We start from the raw sequence: 22,924 nt of genomic DNA on the forward strand, positions 1-22,924 counted from the left end.
TCTTAGTGAAGACAGAGGCAAAAAAAGCATTGAGTACATTAGCTTTTTCCACATCCTCTGTCACTAGGTAAGAGGAGTCTTCTTCTGAGCAAACAAGCAAACAAACAAGAGTCTACATTGTTACAGGAACATTTGAAGGTTGAATTTTGACCCTGAAATGCGCTCACACTTTTGGGGCAGGTGACTTCCACCCTGAAGCCTAAAAAAACAGAAGCCAACCCCCCACCCCCTCGCCCCACACACACAGAGCCTTCCACACCCCTACACTCTGCCTCCACACATAAGTCATGATATTTGAATACTTAGGGTTGGCAATACATTGAATGTGCTGCTTCCACAAAGCTCCCAGACTCTGCTGGCTTGATAGTTGAAATTTTGTCTCGAATTGAAACTGCTTGCCCTCCTTTAAACTAGGCCATCAAGCCAAAATACAATCTAGCTTTTCAAAACATGGAAGAAACTCTTAAGACTCTTGCTAAAACAATTTATTGTAATATTGTTTAAAAAGAATAATTGCTTCACACCATTTTAGCTTTTAGAATATGATAGAGAAAATTCTGCAAGGTCCTTTTGTATCTGTTATACATTTTAAATATCTTTTTAAATACAGTAATTTATAAATGTTAAATTTTAGTAAATAAGTAATATTTACCCTTATCCAAAAGAACCATATACCCATGTTTCGAATCCCTGCCATTGAAGTGAAGATAAAATACATAATAATTGTTGTAATGAGGATATAATCAAGTGGAAAAACCTAAAAGAGAACGATATTAATATATAAGCTGAAAAAAGAAATGAAAACACTAACATTACAAATACTCAACACCAATCAAATTACAAGAGTGGCTGATCATCTAATTTTAAAAACAGGTTTCTTAACACAATGAGACGCTATATATATCAGAACTTTTCATTTTGATAGTGTTTGAGGTGGTAAGGGAAGGAAAACTGCCTGATTTAAAACATAAGACAATTAATTACAAATAGAGCTGAAACAATTAATAGTCCAATTTAGAAAAGAGATTGAATAGCTTTGTGAATTTTTTCCAAGCTTCACCTCGATTTGAATTAGATATTGCTTCATTCAAATTTCAAATGTTGGGCTAGACTATTTAGTTCTACTTACAGTAAAGTCCAGAGTTAGAATAGTGCAAGAGGTCTCTTTCAAATGAGTTAACATAAGAGATATAACATTCATATATCATTTCTAGAGTAAAGTCAAAGTTAATATAAACCTTTATTAAAAAAAAACTACACAATTACACCTCTACCCTGATATAACACAGTCCTTGGGAGCCAAAAAAAATCTTACCGAGTTATAGGTGAAACCATGTTATATCAAACTTGCTTTGGCCTCGAGCATTTATGTTAATAGTCACTTCCCGCCCCCTGACTGACCCCTCAGAACCCCCGACCCATCCAACCTCCCCTGCTCCTTGTCCCCTGACTGTCCCCTCCAGAGACTTCCTGCCCCTAACCACCCCTCCCAAAACCCCACCCAACCCCCCTGCTCCTTGTCCCCTGACTGCCCCGACCCCTATCCACAGCCCTGTCCCCTGACAGGCCCCCCCCAGATTCCCACGCCCTATCCAATGCCCCCATTCCTCGCCTCCAGAGACCATCCTACCCCCTCTGCTCCCTGTCCCCTGACTGCCCCACCGAGACCTTCTGCCCCTTATCCAATCCCTTGGCCCCAGCCCGGCACCCTTAACACGCTGCTCAGAGCAGCGTGTCAGAGCCAGACACGCTAATCCGCTGGAGCACACAGCCCCGCTCCCCAGAGTGCTGCTTTACCGCGTTATATCTGAATTTGTGTTATATTGGGTCACATTATATCAGGGTAGAGATGTACCTATGTAACTTACATGGCCTTTTGTAGGGCCGTTCTACCTGACAGAGAGGGTTGCAAATGTCCAGTAGTTTATGCAGCTTTATTTGGAGTATCTCCAGAGGAGCGTCCAGAGTATTCGCTAATTTCATTATGTTCCAGAAAACACTGTCTGAAGAGGCTGTAGATCTAGGATTGGTTGCTCTGTCCAGGGAGATGGCCACTGGTTGTTGGTGTTTGGGAAAGATCATCTCCACTGACTCCTTGTCCCTCCTCTACTAATATATATATATAAGTATTTTCATTCATTGATAGAGAGAGAGTTGAAACTGGTGATGAAGCTGGCTGCAGCAAATGCTTTAGTAAGGAAGACCTTGACTTGGAGATCTAGTCAGCTGGTTTCCTAACATATGAATTGTCCCCACCGCCCCACCATGGGGCCCAAATAGGACCTGGGGAAAGAGGACATATGGGGATTCCAGCTCTGCAGATCTCTTACTGACCCCACTGACTTATGAGCACACCTAAGGGATTTCTCCCTGGACTGTCTGTCCATGGAAGGGACAGTTCGGATTCTGGTGAAGATGATCTGATGCGATCACCTGAGGAGGCTGAGTAAGTGAAGTCTCCCTCCATAGGCAGGGCACAAAGCGCTCTGATAAGTCCTGTCTGTTTAGATTTATGGCCAATTACTCCTGGGAAAATTCTGCACCACTGCGCATGCACCAAATTCATGTCCCCTGCAGATTTCTTCCCTCCCCCCACACAAAAATGACTTTCTGATGGGGAAGTAAAGGGAAGCCGCAAGGGCAGTCATGTGACACATGGGGAGGAGCATTTCAGGTCCCTAGAGCAGCCAGCGGAGAGGTAAATCACTGCAGAGCAGGAGCAGGAGGGTGGGGCTGAGGACTCCCCGGCAGGTGGCTACTATCCTGCGCTGGGCTCAGCTAGTCCCAGCTGGGAAGGATGGGACTTGCTCTTCCCCTGAAAGGAAGGGCCGGGGCTGACCCATCCCCGGGAAAAAAAAACGGTTACCCACCTTTTTCATAACTGTTGTTCTTAGAGATGTGTTTCTCATGTCCACTTCATTCTAGGTGCGTGCGCGCCCAAGTGCGTGGTCGTCGGAGATTTTTGCCTTAGCGGTATCCATATGGCCAGCTGTGGTGCCCCCTTGAGTGCCATGCTCATATGTCCGTATATCAGGTGCTGCCAGCCCTATGCCCTCTCAGTTCCTTCTTGCCGACAACTCCAACAGGGGGACAGGAAGGTGGGTAATGGAATGGACATGAGCAACACATCTTGAAGAACAGTTATGAAAATGGTGGCTAAGCATTTTTTGTTCTTCAAGTGTTTGCTCATGTCAATTCCATTCTAGGTGGCTCACAAGCAGTATCAGTGGAGGAGGGCTCGGAGTTCAGGGTCTTGCAGCATTGCTCTGCCAAAGTAAGCATCGTGTCTCTGCTGGGTAAGCGCATAATGAGATGTGAACGTCTGGACAGACGGCCAGGTAGCATCCCTACTGATCTCTCGGATTGGTACCTGTGCCAGGAAGGCAACTGACGATGCTTGTGTCCTAGTTGAGTGTGCAGTCACGATCGCTGGCGGAGGCACTTTCGCCAGCTCATAGCAGTAGCGGATGCAGGCTGTGATCCAGGATGAAATCCTCAGAGCAAACACTGCGCGACCTTTCATTCTATCTGCCACCACAATGAACAACTGTGTTGACTTACTGAACGGCTTTGTTCTGTCTACGTAGAAGACCAGTGCCCTCTTGACGTCCAGGGTGCATAGCCTGCACTCCTCATCTGAGGCCCCCTTTTGCTTTCAGGATTAGGAAGTAGCGGGAATAGAAACCCTTGCCTTTCACGTCCCGAGGGACCTCCTCCACTGCTTCCAGGCACAGGAGGTTCTCAATGTCTTGAATGAGGAGTTGACATGAGAAGGATCCCTGAAGATGGATGGGGAAGAGGGGAAGTGGCCAAAAATTGCAGGGTATAGCCCTGAAATACTACGTCTAGCACCCAGTGGTCCGAGGTGACCTGCAACCAGGCCAAACGGTAGGGACCAAGACAGTCAAGGAAAGAACAAGGTGGATCCAAGAAATTGACTGGGGCGTCGCTCTTGAGAGCACCTTCAAAACGAGTGCTTCTGGCCCCCGGGATGCCTCGCTGTGCGGCAAGCGGGAGAAGGAAGGGCTGTGACAAATAAAACTCATGTCTTTCTCCCTTCTCCTTGCAAACCCCTAACAAGGCTGCCAAGGCCTTGGTGGTGGGGGCAGCCAGAACTGCTTCCGTGAAGACTGCGGCGTACGCATGCTCAACAAGCAAACGGAGGCCCAAGTGTCCTTCAACCCATTGAACCTCGCATCCGTCTGTTCGGAGAAGCAACTGTTCCCCAAGGTGGAGGGAGGTTTAGGGGTGGGCGCAGTCTCCTCTCCTCTCCTCCCGACCTCCAAGCGCAACTCCTGTACCGTCGGTGTCACCAACTGTTGCTCTGAGGCAGCAGCAGATGAGCGGTGCGAAGGGGGCAGTGTCATGACCGGCATTGCCCCCCGGGCTCCAATAAGGCAACTGTGCTGGCCACTTGCCATGCTGCCAAGATGATGCCGTCGATGTCAACGTGGTCTCGGGAGCCCAACTGAGTTGGTGGAGTCTGGGAGTCAGAACTACCCTTCTGTGCTAGAGGAATCCACTTCCGGTGACCACCGTGGGACTGTCGACACTGGTGCCTGGAGAGAGAGGACCGGTGCCGGTATTGAGGGGACCGGAGTCGTGACGGAAAATGCTTCCATGAGGCAAGCAACCAAGATCTGTGCCTAGAGGATGACTGGCAGGGGGCGAATGGTGCCGGTAGTACAGAGACCGGTGTCTCACCTTAGGCAATGCACATTGAGACAGCAGAAACCGCGATTGCGGTGCCAGTGACCGAGCAGGAGACCCAGAGGATCTGGTCTGCTACTCCAGAGTTCTGTGGCATGGAGGAGGAGAGCACTGCCTTGTCTCGGGGGATAAGTGGTGCTCCACTGCCCCCTGAAAGGCGTTAGTGGGTGGCCCACCCTCATAGGGAGCCTTTACTGTTTCCTGTGGCACTGGCAGTGCTAGTGGCACAGGCAGAGACCTCTACTCTCTCAGCATCAGGGGAGCTTTGGAAAGTGTCGATGTCATCAAGAATTTGGATCACCTACTGCTCCTGCGAGTCGGTGGCAAATCCTTTAAGGGACTAAGGGCCCCGACTGGGGAGGCACGTACACGTGGCTCCAGAGTGGCTGGGTGGCCCAAACTGGGTCATAGAATCATAGAATAACAGACTTGGAAGGGACCTCTGGAGGCCATCTTGTCCAACCCCAACTAAGTCATCCCAGCCAGGGCTTTGTCAAGCCTGACCTTAAAAACTTCTAAGGAAGGAGATTCCACCACCTCCCTAGGTAACACATTCCAGTGTTTCACCACCCTCCTAGTGAAAAAGTTTTTCCTAATATCCAACCTAAACCTCCCCCACTGAAACTTGAGACCATTACTCCTTGTCCTGTCATCTGCTATCACTGAGAATAGTCTAGATCCATCCTCTTTGGATCCACCTTTCAGGTAGTTAAAAGCAGCTATCAAATCCCCCCTCATTCTTCTCTTCCGTAGACTAAACAATCCCAGTTCCCTCAGCCTCTCCTCATAACTCATGTGTTCCAGTCCCCTAATCATTTTCGTTTCCCTTCGCTGGACTCTCTCCAATTTATCCACATCCTTCTTGTAGTGTGGGGCCCAAAACTGGACACAGTACTCCAGATGAGGCCTCACCAATGTCGAACAGAGGGGAACGATCACGTCCCTCGATCTGCTGGCAATGCCCCTACTTATACATCCCAAAATGCCATTGGCCTTCTTGGCAACAAGGGCACACTCTTGACTCATATCCAACTTCTCGTCCACTGTAACCCCTAGGTCCTTCTCTGCAGAACTGCTGCCTAGCCATTCGGTCCCTAGTTTGTAGCGGTGCATTGGATTCTTCTGTCCTAAGTGCAGGACTCTGCACTTGTCCTTGTTGAACCTCATCAGATTTCTTTTGGCCCAATCCTCTAATTTGTCTAGGGCCCTCTGTAACCTATTCCTACCCTCCAGCGTATCTACCACTCCTCCCAGTTTAGTGTAATCTGCAAACTTGCTGAGGGTGCAGTCCACACCATCCTCCAGATCATTAATGAAGATATTGAACAAAACCGGCCCCAGGACTGATCCTTGGGGCACTCCGCTAGATACCGGCTGCCAACTAGACATGGAGCCATTGATCACTACCCGCTGAGCCCGACAATCTAGCCAACTTTCTACCCACCCTGTAGTGCATCCATCCAGCCCATACTTCTTTAACTTGCTGACAAGAATACTGGGGGAGACTGTGTCAAAAGTTTTGCTAAAGTCGAGGAATAACACATCCACTGCTTTCCCTTCATCCACAGAACCAGTTATCTCATCATAGAAGGCAATTAGATTAGTCAGGCATGACTTTCCCTTGGCAAATCCATGCTGACTGTTCCTGATCACTTTCCTCTCATTTAAGTGCTTCAGAATTGATTCCTTGAGGACATGCTCCATGATTTTTCCGGGGACTGAGATGAGGCTGACCGGTCTGTAGTTCCCAGGATCATCCTTCTTCCCTTTTTTAAAGATGGGCACTACATTAGCCTTTTTCCAATCTTCCGGGACTTCCCCCGATCGCCATGAGTTTTCAAAGATAATGGCCAATGGCTCTGCAATCACATCCGCCAATTCCTTTAGCACTCTCGGATGCAATACATCCGGCCCCATGGACTTGTGCGCGTCCAGTTTTTCTAAATAGTCCCCAACCACTTCTTCCTTCACAGAGGGCTGGCCACCTCCTCCCCATGCTGTGCTGCCCAGTGCAGTAGTCTGGGAGCTGACCTTGTTCGTGAAGACAGAGGCAAAAAAAGCATTGAGTACATTAGCTTTTTCCACATCCTCTGTCACTAGGTTGCCTCCCTCCTTTAGTAAGGGGCCCACACTTTCCTTGGCTTTCTTCTTATTGCCAACATACCTGAAGAAACCCCTCTTGTTACTCTTAACATCCCTCGTTAGCTGCAACTCCAGGTGTGATTTAGCCTTCCTGATTCCATTCCTACATATCCGAGCAATATTTATATACTCATCCCTGGTCATTTGTCCAATCTTCCACTTCTTGTAAGCCTCTTTTTTGTGTTTAAGATCAGCAAGGATTTCACTGTTAAGCCAAGCTGGTCGCCTGCCATATTTACTATTCTTTCTACACATCGGGATGGTTTGTCCCTGTAACCTCCATAAGGATTCTTTAAAATACAGCCAGCTCTCCTGGACTCCTTTCCCCCCCATGTTATTCTCCCAGGGGATCTTGCCCATCAGTTCCCTGAGGGAGTCTAAGTCTGCTTTTCTGAAGTCCAGGGTCCGTATTCCGCTGCTTTCCTTTCTTCCTTGTGCCAGGATCCTGAACTCGACCATCTCATGGTCACTGCCTCCCAGGTTCCCATCCACTTTTGCTTCCCCTACTAATTCTTCCCGGTTTGTGAGCAGCAGGTCAAGAAGCAGCAGGTCCTTTGCCCAATGTCCCATGGCCCTTCTTGCCTCATGCTGGAGAGCTGTGCTTCTTTGATTTCTTTTTGGGCACCAGTGATGGGGAATGGTGCTGGACGGGGATCGCACCAACGCAGATGTATTAGATGAGACTTGGCAGGATGGCTCGGAAGCCGGACGAAGGGCAGCCTCCATGAGGCAAGCCCGCAAACCAATATCCCACTGAGTCCTGGGTCAACATTTTTTTACAAATACGACATTTCTCCTTCACATGTGATTCCCCCAAGCACTTAAGGCAGCTGCTGTGAGGGGTCACTTACAGGTATAGGCCTGTTGCAGTCCACCCAGAGCTTAAACCCCGGAGACCAGGACATGCCCTTGCTGGGACTAACTTCTAACTACATTTCACAATTACTTAACACTAACTACTATAAACTATTTACAAGGCCCTAAGGCTTGAAGTCAGAAGAGATGAAACCACTAGCCCTTGCTATGCAAGGAAAGGCACTCCAACTAACCACCACAGGCAGTAAGAAGGAACTGAGAGGGCGTAAGGCTGGTGGCACCCGATATACCGATGCACGAGCGGAGCACTCAAGGCGACGCCACTGCTGGCCCTATGGATACCATAGGGCAAAAATCTCCAGCGACCACGCACGTGGGCATGCACACACCTAGAATGGAATTGACATGAGCAAGCACTCAAAGAAGAACTTTCCCGGGCTGCAGGAAGCTTCACTCTCCCACCCACATCGCTCCTCAGCTGTGGAGGGAGAGGTCACCCATACGGGAAGCTACTCCCGTCTGCCCACCACCGTGCATCTGGACCTGCCCCCATATCAAGACACCCTACTGAGTCCCCCCAACACACACCCAGAACCCCACCCCCTGCATCCAGAGCCCACTTGCACACAGACCCTCCCGCTGAGCCCCACCCCCTGCCTTCAGACCCCCAACCTTGCACCCAGACCATCCCCCACTGAGTCCCCTGCACTCAAATCCCCACCCCGATGAGCTCCACCCTGTGCATCTGGACCACCCCAACATAGTGTCCCATTACCCCAGACTCCCTACTGAGTTGCCCTCACTGAAACTGACCCACAAACAACTTTCTCACCCTACACCTGGATCCCCTCCACACTTGGACACTGCTGGGCTTAGCCTGTCTTCCCACATCTGGTGCATGTGGCACAGAAGGGAAGGGCCCAGGGGTGTTTCTAGGGCGGGTCGGGAGCAGCCTCACCGCCATGTCCATGTCCCAGGAGGGGGCATAGGGTGATCTCCCACTTCCATGCAGTCAATGGTGTGTGCGCGTCCCACTGCCATGCTGAAGCCTCCACATTTATTTACTGACAAGAAAAATTGGCAGAATTTTTTATTTTTTGGCACAGAATTCCCTCAGGAGTCGCCAGTACTGCTGGGTTGCAGAATGAACCTGGCTGATTGTCACCCTCAGTCTGTCCAGAATCAGGGACTCTGCTAGCAGTCACAGCCAAGACTGTCAATGCTGAGAACTGTTTTGGTGCTGATAAGACCTTCACAGCACCAATATGGCACTCTGAGCTGATGAATCCTCTGCCACCAATAAGCTTAGAGTCTGTTTCCCCGGGTGCTAGTGTAGTTGGTACAGGATCATCTGGTACTGCTGCTAGGGAAGGATAGCTGTGCCTTCCCTGGTTCTTGGAGCCATGCTCCTTGCAACCCCATTGCTGGGAAAAGTGGAAGTTCTTGAGTTTGGGGTGTCATTGTGGCTCAGTGGGGCACTAGAGAAGTGAGACTGAATGAAAGGAGATGTCCTCATTTGTTTACCCAGATCTGACAACATTTGCACTGAGGTCTCATGATGTAGCTTTAGTCTTCCCTCTTTAGCTTTCAAGTCGTTGCTCAAAACCAGCTTGTGCACCATGCAGCGCTCTGACACATGCTTAGGCAAGGGGCACAAGAGGCAACTTGAATGGCCATCATTTGCGGGCACTGTTGTATTGCAGGAGGGACAGATTTTGAATCATGGGGATTTTCCTCTGGCTATTTTAGGTTTGTGCACAGAGGGATTGGGGGGGGGGGAAGAAGAGGCATTAGAAACCCCATTAATGCCCTCTATTCACAAGGAATTTTTTTTCAAACCAACAGATATTTGATATTTGTCTCAATAATTATAAACAGCAGCAGCTCCAGCTTATTTCTTGTAGGTTGAAGAGACAGACTGCAGGGTTCCATCTTGTAGACATGGACAGTAAGAAGGAACTGAGAGGCTGCGGAGGCTAACCCGCTCCTTAAATCTTCAGCTAAAACGGTCACGAGTGCTCATAGTGTGCAGGCACTGCCCCAACGGACACTGCCATTTCAAAAGAATCTGATCACATGTGCAGGGGGCATAAACCCAAAGAGTGGAATTTGTCTGGATAATCATTTGAGGAGTAATTCCATGTTTCAACATATACAGTGCAAGAGGGCCCTGGTGTTTCAATGTGCTAATCTGCAAAACTTACAGTTCACAAAAAGTTTAAGTTTTACTTCTCAGCAAATATTTAAGAGATTGCTGTAGTGAAGTATTTTATTTAGACTATTATAATATTCATTGACACAGATTTACCAGTATATTACCAATATTAAATTAAAACAAAGTATGTCAAAAATGAAGTTTAACTAATAGATAAATCAAAAATGCTAATTTGCAGACTCAAGATTTTTTTAATCTGCAATGGTCTCCTAAATCCTAGCATATATTAGCAAGTTTATTACATATATATATTTGCCAATTATTGTTTTACTTACAGTTTGTAGAACAGGTAAAAGCATATTCAATGGATTGGTCAGATTAGTTCCTAAAATTATAAATCCAGAATTGATGCCAGCTGAATGGAGAGCTTTGTCCAAGCTGCAGTAAACAGGGAAAACTGGTTAATTATAATGGCTTTTTTCCCCTCTCCATAGACCATTTTTATTCATGTTTCACTTAAAGGGATGTCAGATTAAAAAATCACTCTTGTGTTTAAGATTTTTTTAGAAACCGTTATAAACACCAAAGAAGTTATAATTGAAAGAAAACTTTTTTAGTTTCTTTACTTTGTTAATGCTATAGCTCCCCCTGTATTGTTAGCTATGGTCTGGTCCTGCAAACATGCAAGTCAAGTTATTCACGTGAAGTCAATGCGACTACGCACATGTATCTTTGCACGATCTATCCCTTACTCAGTTTCTCCTTTTTGTTTGTATGGGTATTTCACGTAACAGGGAAGAGGGAAATATTTTTAAAATAGGGAAAGTGATGCTTAAACATGAAAAGTCCCCAAAACACCATAGGGGGACTGGACTCAGGGACAGATGATGTAACAGACAACTTCTAAAAAACAAACTACTTATATTTCCAGTTGACTATACTACTTTAAGCTTCACAAAACATGGACATGACCAGGACCTAAAGAATATGCAGAAAGGAGATTGAGAACTCAGTACCCACAAGGTGTTGAGCACTGTTTCCCTAACCCAGAAGGCACATAAGCCCATGCTTATTTTGTAGCACATAAGTAGTCCCTTTATTTGCATTTGTCTACACATATGATTAATATATTTGGTGTATCAGTGGTAGCGTGCTCACTCTTTTATAGTGGATAGTTAAGAAAAACAAACTGATCAATCTTTATTTAATCAATGTTTTATTGACTTACCTGTTTCAGCTTCATCAAAATTTAGTTTAGGTGTATAATGTTAAATATGACAGTACAGTCAGTTACAGGAATGTGGCAAGACAAAAGTACACCACTGCAGAACGCTTCTAAAGTAAAGCAGACAACTCTTAAGATTAATAGATCATACGAATGGATTTTAGCTTAGATAAAAGGTATACAGCACATGATCCGTGTAACTTATTTACAAAATGGACACTGCAATATACTTACTTTGACAGGAAGAGAGAAATGGTGAACAACAGTGCCACAAGGATGAAAAATACTCCCCATATGATCTAAAACAAAGATATATTATTATAATGTAGCTGAAATGCTCTTTGAAGTTGATATTAAAAAGCACAAAAACTTTATAATCAATTTTATTGATCAAAGGCTGTTTATGTGCTATAATCTTTTAACCAAATTGAGCTAGGATGATTGTTTTGTTTAGTGAGTATTTCCATCCACTTTTTCCACATACATGTTTTAAATGACTTATGAATGAGGGAAGAGTTTGAAAGGAATGCTCCAAAAGGTAAAGGGTATTCATTTAACCACTTAAAATAGTATCTCCCTCCCACCCCACAGTTAACTAAGGCAAAAAGGAATTCATTGCTTTTGCCCGGGGATGACGTAAACCTTATTCATAGAACTGAATGTGAAATGTTTTAAATTTCGGTAGTGTGCTGTAAGCTGATACAGTGCTCTCCCATCCCTTAGTCATGGAAACATAAAAGAGAAAGATGAGTGCATGTGAAAGGTTATACTGAACAAATGTAACATTTACTATGAAAAATGTGTGTCCTTATACTTGCTATAGTAAAAAGCATAGAAAAGTTTAACTATGTGCCAAATAGAGATTTGACTGTACTACAGAGAAAACAAAGCACAGACTTAATTTCCTCCCTTGCTATATTGGGTCCAGATAGAAGAGGTCTACGAAAAATGCCATCACTAGTGATTGGTCTTTTGCAATTGTCCTCCTCTCCACTGGAAAAGGATCAAAACAGGCGAGCCATACCTTGGGAGGAAATAGTACTAGAAGAGAAACTAAGACCCTCCCCTTTTTTTTTTTAAACACACAACTGCCAAAAGGACACGCTTGTTGAAAACCTCATTTGCAGGAGATAGGTCTAATAAGAAGCGAAATAATGTAATGTGGCCCAAATATTCATTCTGCATGCCTTCAATAAAGAGGCTTCTGGCAACATGAATACACTTCCAGTTCCCCCCTCAGCCAAGCAGGATTTAGAATTTCAAAAGCTATGTTTAGTGTTTCAAAGCCACATAGGATTTCATTTTTCAAAACGATATTGTGCAGCTAAGAGAGACTTAAGCCACTTAAGAAAGGAAAATTGTATTTGAAATTATTCAAAGACTTTTGAGGACAGACTAGGAAAAAGAAAACCACCAGCTAAACAAAATGCATAAGAAAAATCAGAACAGCCTATCAAAAGGAAAAAAGGAAATATCAGTTTCAGGAAAAGCTTAGAGAAGAGCCACTTAGGATTTTAGGCTAGCAGAATGGCTAAAAAACTTAACTGAGTAATTTCATGTTATGTTTGGGTTTTGAGATTTTAGAAAAAGTGGATAATTTATAAGGCTAACTAGCTTTGACAAACTGATGTTTCTTCCTTGTGCAAAAAACTGTTGGTAAGCTGAAGAATCTATTCCCTGCATTCTGTAGAAAGAGTGGTAGAGAGCATGAATGTAGGGAGCCGGAACCACTGAAAACTTCATTTCCATGGACTGAGCTCTAAGAGTATGTCTACACTACCCGCCAGATCGGCAGGCAGCAATCGATCCAGCCAGCATCAATTTATCATGTCTAGTCTAGACTTGATAAATTGACCCCTGAGTGCTCTCCCGTCAACTCCTGTACTACACCACCATGAGAGGCGCAGAGGGAGCGGCAACAGTCGACTCGTGGCGGTGAAGACACCATTTTTTCTAAAATCTCATTCACGTAGCTGAAGTTGCGTAACTTAGATGGATCCCCGCCCCAGTGTAGACCAGGGCTAAGTGAATGCCTGGACAAAGCAGTTTGAGCCATGAAGATGAACATTAACCTGAACTACTGCCTGATACATTTCTGAACCACAGATATTGCCCAACAGGAAAAAATGTACTGGATGATATCTGGGAATAGGCAATTAAAAATACTCTGCCTTTAATTCTTGTCTTTTATGAGGTCCGTCTTTCAAAATCCTTGGACTGTCTTATTTTAAGCAGTTTTTAGCCAATTTCACTTATTCAGTTTCAATCCAAATTGTGCCAATGCACTGCCCTACGCCAAATTCTTGTCTTCCTGCAGGATCAACTCCTTGATTCCAGCACTGATCTGGGTCAGACACTCCACAGAAAAAAAAATAATGCAAATTTTTGATAACTTGACTGTCACAGAGTACCAGTTTGCTTTAATTTTATTAATCCTCCTTATTGCATTCATATGCAGCCACCAACACCATCAATTATGATATCCAACATTTTAAGTGTTCTTACGGAGCATTACTGTTGAGAAAGACTTACTTAGTCATAGAAATGAAAAGTATATAGGTGTGCCCCAGCTTTTTGTCCTATGGCAATTAATTTTCCTTATCTCCCCCCCCCCCCCAGTGAGATAATTGGTACTCACGGATATGACTATCGAATTAATCCCAGTTGCGTGTCTCTCTTCTCTATTACCTGGTTCCTAACATATGTTCTGAAAGAACCAGAACTGTCTCACATTTGATATAATCAAAAGTAAACTCCTATCTTCAGTATATCTTGACTTTAACTGAATCACTCCTGTACCAGGAGTTCCGACTATAACCATCCTTTTATATACATATACCACGGTGGTCTACTCCTGTTGATGTTTATATGCAATTCAGAAATTATATAATAATATAATTCAGAAATGTATAATAATTCAGAAATTTTGGTAACTACAGTATTGTTAAAGTTTTCCAGTATTTTTCATTTTGATTCATTTGACACTTATGCTTTCTTTATCCAGAACCATTCTGCACAGTTACTTTTGATGATGATACCACATTTTATTTACAACAGCTGCCCATGAAAAGAAGATTCTGATTCAGACAGACAGTTACTCCTCTTTAAGACTATACAAAAAAAGAAAATCACAAGTGTTTCACCTTTAGGAGCAGATCTCTGTATTCTGCAGTGCACAATTTGTGTTTATGCTGTAATCCGCAACTAATAGTTAATCTGTCTCAGGGCTTGTCTTCACTACCAGGAGAAAATCGACCTAAATTACACAACTCCAGCTATGTGAATAACATAGATGGAGTTGATGTAGCTTAGGTCGACTTACCCCGGTTTCTTCACTGTCCTGCATTGATGGGAAACATTCTCCCATTCACTTACCTTAATCTTCTCAGGGAGCTGTAGTACCGGGGTCGACCCGAAAGCACTGTGAAGTCAAATTGGAGGGTCTTGACTAAACCTGCTAAATTATACCCCTGCTGAATTGATTGCAGCAGTGTAGATCCCCCTGTAGCGAAGACCAGCCCATAGCCACTGGCATGATCAGATCCTTTGATAGAACTCTCCTAAAGTGATTAAGTTCTCATTCAGTTACTACACTATTTTTTATATCCAAACTAAAGAACTTAACTCAAAATATTCCTCCTAGTTTAATAAGCACTATACACATTAACTGTCATTTTAATAAGCATATCCATTACAATACCTAAGACCTTTCTTCCAACACTGTTGCAATATTTTAAAACTAAAAACAAACTGGACCAGCTTCTTTGCTTGAGCTTTAGTAAACTGTTGTTTGAAGACTCACTTAACAGGAAAATGTATGTTTAAAATTTTCACACCAAAACTACTCAAATACTTAAGATAGCCATACAATATTTGGCTAACTTATGGATTAAAATATTATATTTTGTGTGTGAATTTAAACGTCAGTAATATTAGAAAAATTCACCTCTAGAACAGTTTGCAGAATACAATTTCCATATTAGCACTTGTATTTTCCTCTTCTCAGTTCACAGGAATAAACAGTATTACTTTACTTTCTTTAAAAGTTTTCTGGTGCTCATTTTTACACAAAGTTATATATTTAAAATACAATTATATATATGTAAGTGTTAAGGTTTTTACTTGTTATGGATCATGTTTAAGACAACTACAGTCTGAGATGGCAGCCGAAGATTTGAATGAAATAAAATTAATGAAAACAATTCACTAGGAATTCTTGATTTTTTTATCTTAAACATTTTCTAAGTAGTATTCACAAGAAAACAATATGAGGCCTGATTCAGGGAGAAAGGATGATTCAGTGCTTGGGACCTGCAAGATTGGTTCAGTTCTCCCCTCTGCTACAGACTCTCTTGTGATTTTGGGCAACTCACTCACTTTGTGCATCAGTTCTAATCTGTAAAATAGGGATAATATCTTCCTACCTCAAAGTATTGTGAGGATAAATACACTAAAAAATTGCAAGGTGTTCAGAAACAGTTGTAGGGTACCTTGATCTATGAAATTGATCTATGAAAGGATTTTATATCGAGTTCAATAATCTTTGGCTCTGGCCCAGTGAGGAAATATAAGATATCTCATCCCTCTACAGTTGTATTATGAAGGAAAAGGGGGCTACTGTAGTCCTTCAGAGTCCAGGACTGAAAGAGTCAGGAGACTTGAGTTCTAATCCTGATTGACATGACCCACTTGTGAACTGGGAAACTCATTGACCTGTGTCTGCACCTCACTTAAATTATCAATTTTTAAAAAAAGGAAATACATGTTTATTTATCACATTAGTGAAAAAATCAGAAGCCAAAGCACTAGTAAAGAGAATGAGAAAGAAAATACAGAAAATATTATGCCATTATGTAAGTATCAATGGTATGTTATCACTTGGAATAATGCATTTGGTTCTGGTCACCCTATTTGAAAACAGCAGACCGAGAAGGTATCTAGAGATTGGTGACAAAGATATTAGGCACCTGGAGAGAGACTACCATATGAAGAGAACATGAAAAGAGAGACTGTTTAGTTAAGTTGTCTCTTGGTTTTATACTCAAATCCAACCTCTTTGAGGCAGGGATGGTCTTTGTTCTATATTTGTACGGCATCTAGCACAATGGGGTCCTGGTCCATGACAACAGCTCCTATGCAGGGTGATAAACAACATGGCAAAAGGTTTATTTAAAATATTAAGGAATGATGCAGAGAAAATGTAAACTGGGTGTTCTATTGGCCCTCTTGATACAAACCAACGAAATTAAAAAACAACTAATTTAAAAGCTGAAAATTACGTTTTATATTAACATGTGGAACTCCTAGCCATACGATGCAACGGAAGCCAAAATTTTTAATAAAAGCATTAAATATTTATATGCATACTGAAAATATAGTTAGGGTAGTCAGTTACAGTAGACAATTATTTTTAAAAGAAATATACGCTTTTATGCTCTGGGGCACTGGACTAAGCAATGAAACTAAAAGTGCTATTAAGGGTATAGTATATCAATTCCACATCTCAGAGAAAGTGATACATGAACACTGAAAATAAAAACAAAACATGAATGAGTCACCAGAAACAGCTAGAAGTCATTGTAAGGCACTACATAAGTTAGACTATGTCTATATTACAAGTTAGGTGTTTGACTCCCCGGCTTATGTACATATTCTCAAGGTAGAGTGAATTTTAATAGCTGTGTCACTGCAGTAGCGTTGCTAGTGAAGTGGATGCACGGCTGAGCTGTGCCGAATGCAAACCCACCTGAAATCAGTTAGAGAGCTAGTATGAGTATTTGTACATGAGCAGGGAAATTACACCCCCAGTTTGTACAATCACAGCAGTGTAGGACTGGTAGGGACCTCAATAAGTCATCTAGTTCAGTCCCCTGCACTCAATGCAAGGCTAAGTAATAACTAGATCATTCCTGACAGGCATTTGTCTAACTTGTTCTTAAAACCCCCTAATGATGGAGATTCTACAACTCCCTATACAATTTGTAGTGTGGATGTAGCCTAAAATAAGGAACCAATGTGACCTTTGTTTTCTTGTAAAATAAGGAACCAATGTGACCTTTGACAGATTTCTTTGAAATTTCACTCAGCACTAGAAGAGTACTAAACAAATGGAGGAAGGCTGATATATGATGTTAATATGGAGTTTTTAAATATGTAACAGAGAAAAAGACTAGTGAGTCTGACCATAGTTCCAGGAAATGTTTTTTCAGGGATTCATAAAAGATTGCTAAGAAATAGTTATTAGTGCGAATATTCAGAAACAATTTAATATCAAACATGAGGAGCCCTTTGATGGGGGTTGGTAAAAAAGAGGAAGAAAGGCAGATTCTCTGTATAAGACACTTTGCTATAAAGCAATTAATTTGATAATGGATATAGAAACTTAAAATCAGTGATTTGTGAATGAATATTAAGATAACCAACTGAATAAAAGCTGGTGAGAGATCATGGCACAAAAGTTATCTAGTAAATACTAGTAGGTCATTTTGGAAAACAACAAGCAAAGTCCCTTAAGATTTGGCACTGGGGCAAACCCAGTTTAGAAACTAGATAAAATAACTTGAAATAGAGCAAGAGACCTGAAATCTAAATTTACTAACAATATTGGAGAAATAGTAAATAAAATCAAGGCAATCACAGACCTGAAGGAGAATATGAACAGACTTGCAAGATGGACAAGTGAGAGGCAAATTGAGTTGAACATTGAGAGGTGAAAGAGCATGCACTGGGAGAGATCAAATAAGAGGTGATAGTAAACATGTAATGAAACAGAACTTACAGAAAATATCAAGCAACAAACCTGGAAGTAGTATGGAATAATATTAAAGAGGAGGCTCAGTGTTCATCAGGCAGAAGGGGAAAGAGGACTAAAACGATAGAGAAATTAGCTATAAAAGCATGAAATAATGTTTGGCTGTGTAAGGTTCACGTAGGACTATTTTTGGAAAGCTATTTATAATGTGTTACTCATTTTAAAAGTAAAACTATAATGTTTTAAATATGTAGTCTGTACAAGATACCAAATCAGTAAAATAATATATTTGCAGACTTAGGTCGGGTGAAATTCATTTCCTCCCTTATGCGCTCCTGACAAGACACAAATTTAGGATGCCATGTTTGTCCTGTCATAGATGGCAACACTACAGTCACCTAGATTAGCATTTCCTGAATTTTCAGTTACAACATGTTGAATGCTTAAGGCCAAACAAAAAACTCTCGTTTAAACAAATAGGCGGAGGAGTGACTGCTTTTCAATTATTTTGTTTTAAAACGTAAAATTGACTACACCATTGACCTGCCAGTCACCTGGCTTGATGTCACAGGTCCAACGGTAATCATTATGGATGTGGGATAAGACTAAGCACTGAGACATCTCTTTTTCCTGTTTATAGTTCATATGCTTATACTTTGGTTTTCTGCTTGAATAATGTTATTACAAAAAATGGGTCTTTTAAGATGCTTATATTTTTACTTTTCATACTAAATGGTTGTATACAACAGTAGTGAACAGAGTCCCTCTCTTGATTTGAATTATATATTAACCTCATTTGCTTGGGGGCATAGGAGTCTCCCTTTTAGAGTTTTCATAGATCTAAGACTTTAGCATTTTTTGCAGCCCAAATGCTTTTTTTGAAGTTGTTGCTTTGGACATCTTTTTTTACCTTCCTCTTTCACTTAAGGTGACACTGGTACTCATTCTTAGAATCATAGTCTATTAGGGTTGGAAGAGACCTCAGGAGGTCATCTAGTCCAGGGATCGGCAACCTTTGGCACGCGGCCTGCCAGGGTAAGGCCCCTGGCTGGCCGAGCCAGTTTGTTTACCTGCTGCATCCGCAGGTTCGGCCAATCGCAGCTCCCACTGGCCGCGCTTTGCCACTCCAGGCCAATGGGGGCTGCGGGAAGCGTTGCGGGCCGAGGAATGTGCTGGCCACTGCTTCCTGAAGCCCCCATTGGCCTGCAGCAGTCTGAATGGCATGGTCTGGAAATGAAAACGTCCCTAGAAGGTTGGAAAAGCTGGTCTTTTCTCGTGAGGAGGGGTGATAAGGGAATTTGCCAATATGTCTTTATGAGATCTATGGTGCTAAGGAATCTTGCAGGTTCCAACTGCTCCAGCAGTTCATCTACCCACAGGCACTAGATAAGTGCTGAATTTCAAAATGAAGTTGACTGTACAGAAATTGTTGCAAAAATGAACCAAACTGTTGGGGACCAGAACTCATAGAATATCAGGGTTGGAAGGGACCTCAGGAGGTCATCTAGTACAACCCCCTGCTCAAAGCAGGACCAATCCCCAATTTTGGCCCAGATCCCGAAATGACCCCCTCAAGGATTGAACTCACAACCCTGGATTTAGCAGGCCAATGCTCAAACCACTGAGCTATCCCTCCCCCATTTAATTGGTGTGATTAAAGAATCTAAAGGTGAGTGGAGAACTCTGGGGCTTCTCCACTCACCTTTAGATTCTTTAATCACACCAATTTTTAACGTTGCCTATACTCCTTCCCAGACTATGGCCCACATTTTCCATTGTACAGGCTGAAGTTTCTCCTTAGTTTGTTGCACAGGCAATGTTATACTAGGTGGGTTTTTCCAAGTATGGAGCAGAGCATATAAGCAAAGTTCTCGATCACCTGGGAGAATCGTACTCTGTCCCTGTTCACCACATGTATTGGCCCCTCGCATATTTGAACTTGAGGCCCTAATTCAGGGCACCAAATGAGGAACAGGAAGTGGATGAGTCATTCTACAAGCAGGTGGTAATATTAGCAAGCACACATGAGCTAGTATTAATGTGGGATTTTAAATTCTTTGCATCTGTTGAAAGACTATTGGAGCAAAACATAATACATCCTGCAAAGTCTTAGCAAGTGTAGGGCTCAGCTTTCTGATTCAGAAAGTTGAGGAAACAACTAGGGGGTTCTCCATTTTACATCTAGTTTTAACCAACAAGGATGAATTAGTTGCAAACACAAAGGTAGTCGAGAACTTGAGAGGAAGCGATCAACTCAAGATCCTATGGAAAGGAGAACATTAGAAGAGGAAAACAAGGACACTGGACTTCAGAAAGGTGGATTTCAACTTACTCGGGGGTGGGGGCAAGGTCCTATGGAAACAAGACCAATTAGGAAGAAGAGGAGTCAAAGGGGGTGGCAGTTCTTAAAAGATGTAATACTGGAGACTCAACATCAGGCTATTCCAACACAGAGGAAAGATAAGAAGAGCCACAGGAGGCCAGTGTGGCTGAACAAGAAGCTTTTAAACCAAAAGGGATACCTAGAAAAAATGGAAGGAGGGGCATGTCACCAAGGAAGTATACATGAGAATAGCACAAACGTGTAGGGACGAAATCAGGAAAGCAAAGGCAAAGAATGATTTACTGCTGGCAAGAAATAAGAGGAATGGGTTCTTCAAATATGTCAGACAAAAAAGAAAGATCAAGGATGGTGTGGATCCACTGCTCAATGGAGGTGGTGAGCTGGTAATGGAAGATGATAGGAAGGCAGAGCTGTTCAATGCCTACTTTGTTTCATCTTCTCACAAAAAACAACATGTCACTGGGCAATAACAAAGTTACCATAGAAAATAAAGGGGAAGAGATGCAGATCGGGATAAGAAAAGAATATGTCAAAGATCTTCTGACCAATTTTAATGAATTAAAATCAGCGGGACTGTATGCTATTCACCTGAAGGTACTGAAGCAATTAGCTGAATAAATCTTGGAGCCACTGGCAATAATATTTACAAACTCATGAATGACAGGAGAGTCCTGGAAGACAGGAGAAGGGCTCACATAGTACCCATCTTTGGAAAAGGAGCAGCTGGTGAACTAAAGACCAATCTGACTTAAATACCTGGGAAGCTGTTAGAGCAATGTATAAAACATTCAATTTGCAAATACCTGGAGACAACAAATCCTGCATTTTGGCAGGGGGTTAGACCAAATGACCTTTGCGCTCCTTTCTAAACCTATGATTCTACATTTTGGGTCTTGCAGAGAAAGGAGTTATTAGCAGGGCTTGCCTTGGAGGCATCATTCTTAGTCAGAGGCAAATTTAGTCACAGGATAGCACTAGAATATACATCTGACAAACCTGTTGCAGTCAACCAAGGCATGGGATGGGCTTTTGGGCAGGGCCTCAGCCTATCAGCCTTATCCCATTATTTGCCAGGGCCTCCCCATGATCAAGTAGGCTGGTTAGCTCTCCTGGATTGGGGTTCTAAATGTAGCATGAGTCAGGGGCTTAGGGTTAATGCCTCATGCCTCCCTTGGCCTGGTCCTGCAGGGTGTTGAGGATCCAGGAAATTATGCATCTAAGGATCCTTCAATATGAAATTTTCCAGTCGTACAGTGTCTAACAAAGACCGAGGGCAGTGTCATAGCACTCACTTTTGACCTCTCCCGGATAGAATCCGTACAAATTGTTCAGTTAAAATTTAACTTGGCAACCCACGCCCTGGACTGTTTCTCTGAGTGGAGCAACTGTCAGCAATGTTCCTTCTCGCTTTGATCAAGGTCTTAGGGTCAAGGTTCCCTTAGGGAACATCTGTGATTTAAAAATAGTCTAGTATTGAGGCTCTCGCTTGTAGTCCTTGTTCTGTTCTTGGTCCAGTGATAGGCTGACTGCGCCTGCCGCATCAAATATGGTGCCAATATTAGAGTCCAATGTTCAGCAGGCTATTGAGAGGATAGCACTACCCTCTCAAAGGTGGTAAAAAATGACCCAGTCATTGGGTCCCATCTTGTTTAACTTCTGAGACCTCTGGGTGAGTTACTCCTGGGGAGTTGGGCCCCAATGAGACCCTGCAGTGGAAGTAAGGCTGGCATTAATTGTTGAATCAGGTCCTTTTGTAACTCCATCTCTCTCAACAGCTGCTGCTTGTCATTTGTACTTGCTGTTGTACATAGTCCATTGCTGCAGCTTTCTAGCGGAGAAGAACAAGCATACCGAGCATTTGCAATTCTCTCAGGCAATAAAAATCTACTGGGCCCACTTTTCAGTGAGATTCAGTACACTGCAGGATGGACAGGCCTTGAAGTCTGTAGGTTTTGACAAAAAAGAAAAGGAGTACTTGTAGCACCTTAGAGACTAACCAATTTATTTGAGCATAAGCTTTCGTGAGCTACAGCTCACTTCATTCACTTTGCGAATACAGACTAACACGGCTGCTACTCTGAAACCTGTAGGTTTTGAGTTCATCATGTTAAGGAATCCTCTTCAGGGAGGTCTAGCTAGTAGAGTGCAGTCCAGATGAGTTGGATCAGTTCATGGTCGTCAAATATAGTAGATCAGAAAAGATTCTGAAGACTTTGGAAGGTTTTGAAGAAGTTTAAGAATTAATGGTGCAAACACTCTGTCAGGAGCACTAAAAGGGAACTGGAGGTCACAGTCACCTTGCCCTTTATGTCTTCATATGAGAACATGAGACAGAACTGGGTGCATTCGAAGCCCCTACAGACACTGCTATTCAAAAACATCTGGCCCCAGGTGCGTACAGTGAAATCCACAGACACATACTCAAATAAGAGCTAGTGTGATCAAAATGAGGTTATGATAAATAAATAAAGATATCTGCTAAATCACAGACTACAGAACCCGAGAAAACAGGAAGACTAGCCAGAAGGGATTAGAGTAGTCTGAACAAAAGATTATCACTGCCTGGACCAAAAAGTCAGCATTAGATTTAAGTTAAGAACCGCATATATTAGTAGTAATAAGCAACTTTCAGATTTACGTAAAGACCCCGAGTTTGCTGCAGACTTGCTGAACAGCTCATTGAGTACACACTGCCAGTTACTCTCTTCCCAACATTTAAAGTACAAAAGCATTCATTGGTTTATAGAAGGAGCTGAACCTACTATGTTGAAAAAACACCCC

The 22,924-nt window shown here is 43.0% G+C and overlaps 1 protein-coding gene across 1 annotated transcript in view; it reads right to left on the reverse strand.

Moving 5' to 3' along the window:
* The window catches only part of LMBRD1 (LMBR1 domain containing 1), a 236,733-nt gene that overhangs the window by 56,546 nt on the left and 157,263 nt on the right, over window positions 1-22,924 (reverse strand). The window contains exons 10-12 of the mRNA XM_073336361.2: window positions 11,283-11,347; window positions 10,159-10,261; window positions 653-757 (exon numbers count right to left, since the gene is read on the reverse strand). Of these exons, the coding sequence (XP_073192462.1) occupies window positions 653-757; window positions 10,159-10,261; window positions 11,283-11,347 (273 nt within the window). The remainder of the gene's footprint in view (window positions 1-652; window positions 758-10,158; window positions 10,262-11,282; window positions 11,348-22,924) is intronic.

Source organism: Lepidochelys kempii, chromosome 3, assembly GCF_965140285.1.
Source record: "Lepidochelys kempii isolate rLepKem1 chromosome 3, rLepKem1.hap1, whole genome shotgun sequence".
Lineage (NCBI taxonomy): Eukaryota > Metazoa > Chordata > Testudines > Cheloniidae > Lepidochelys > Lepidochelys kempii.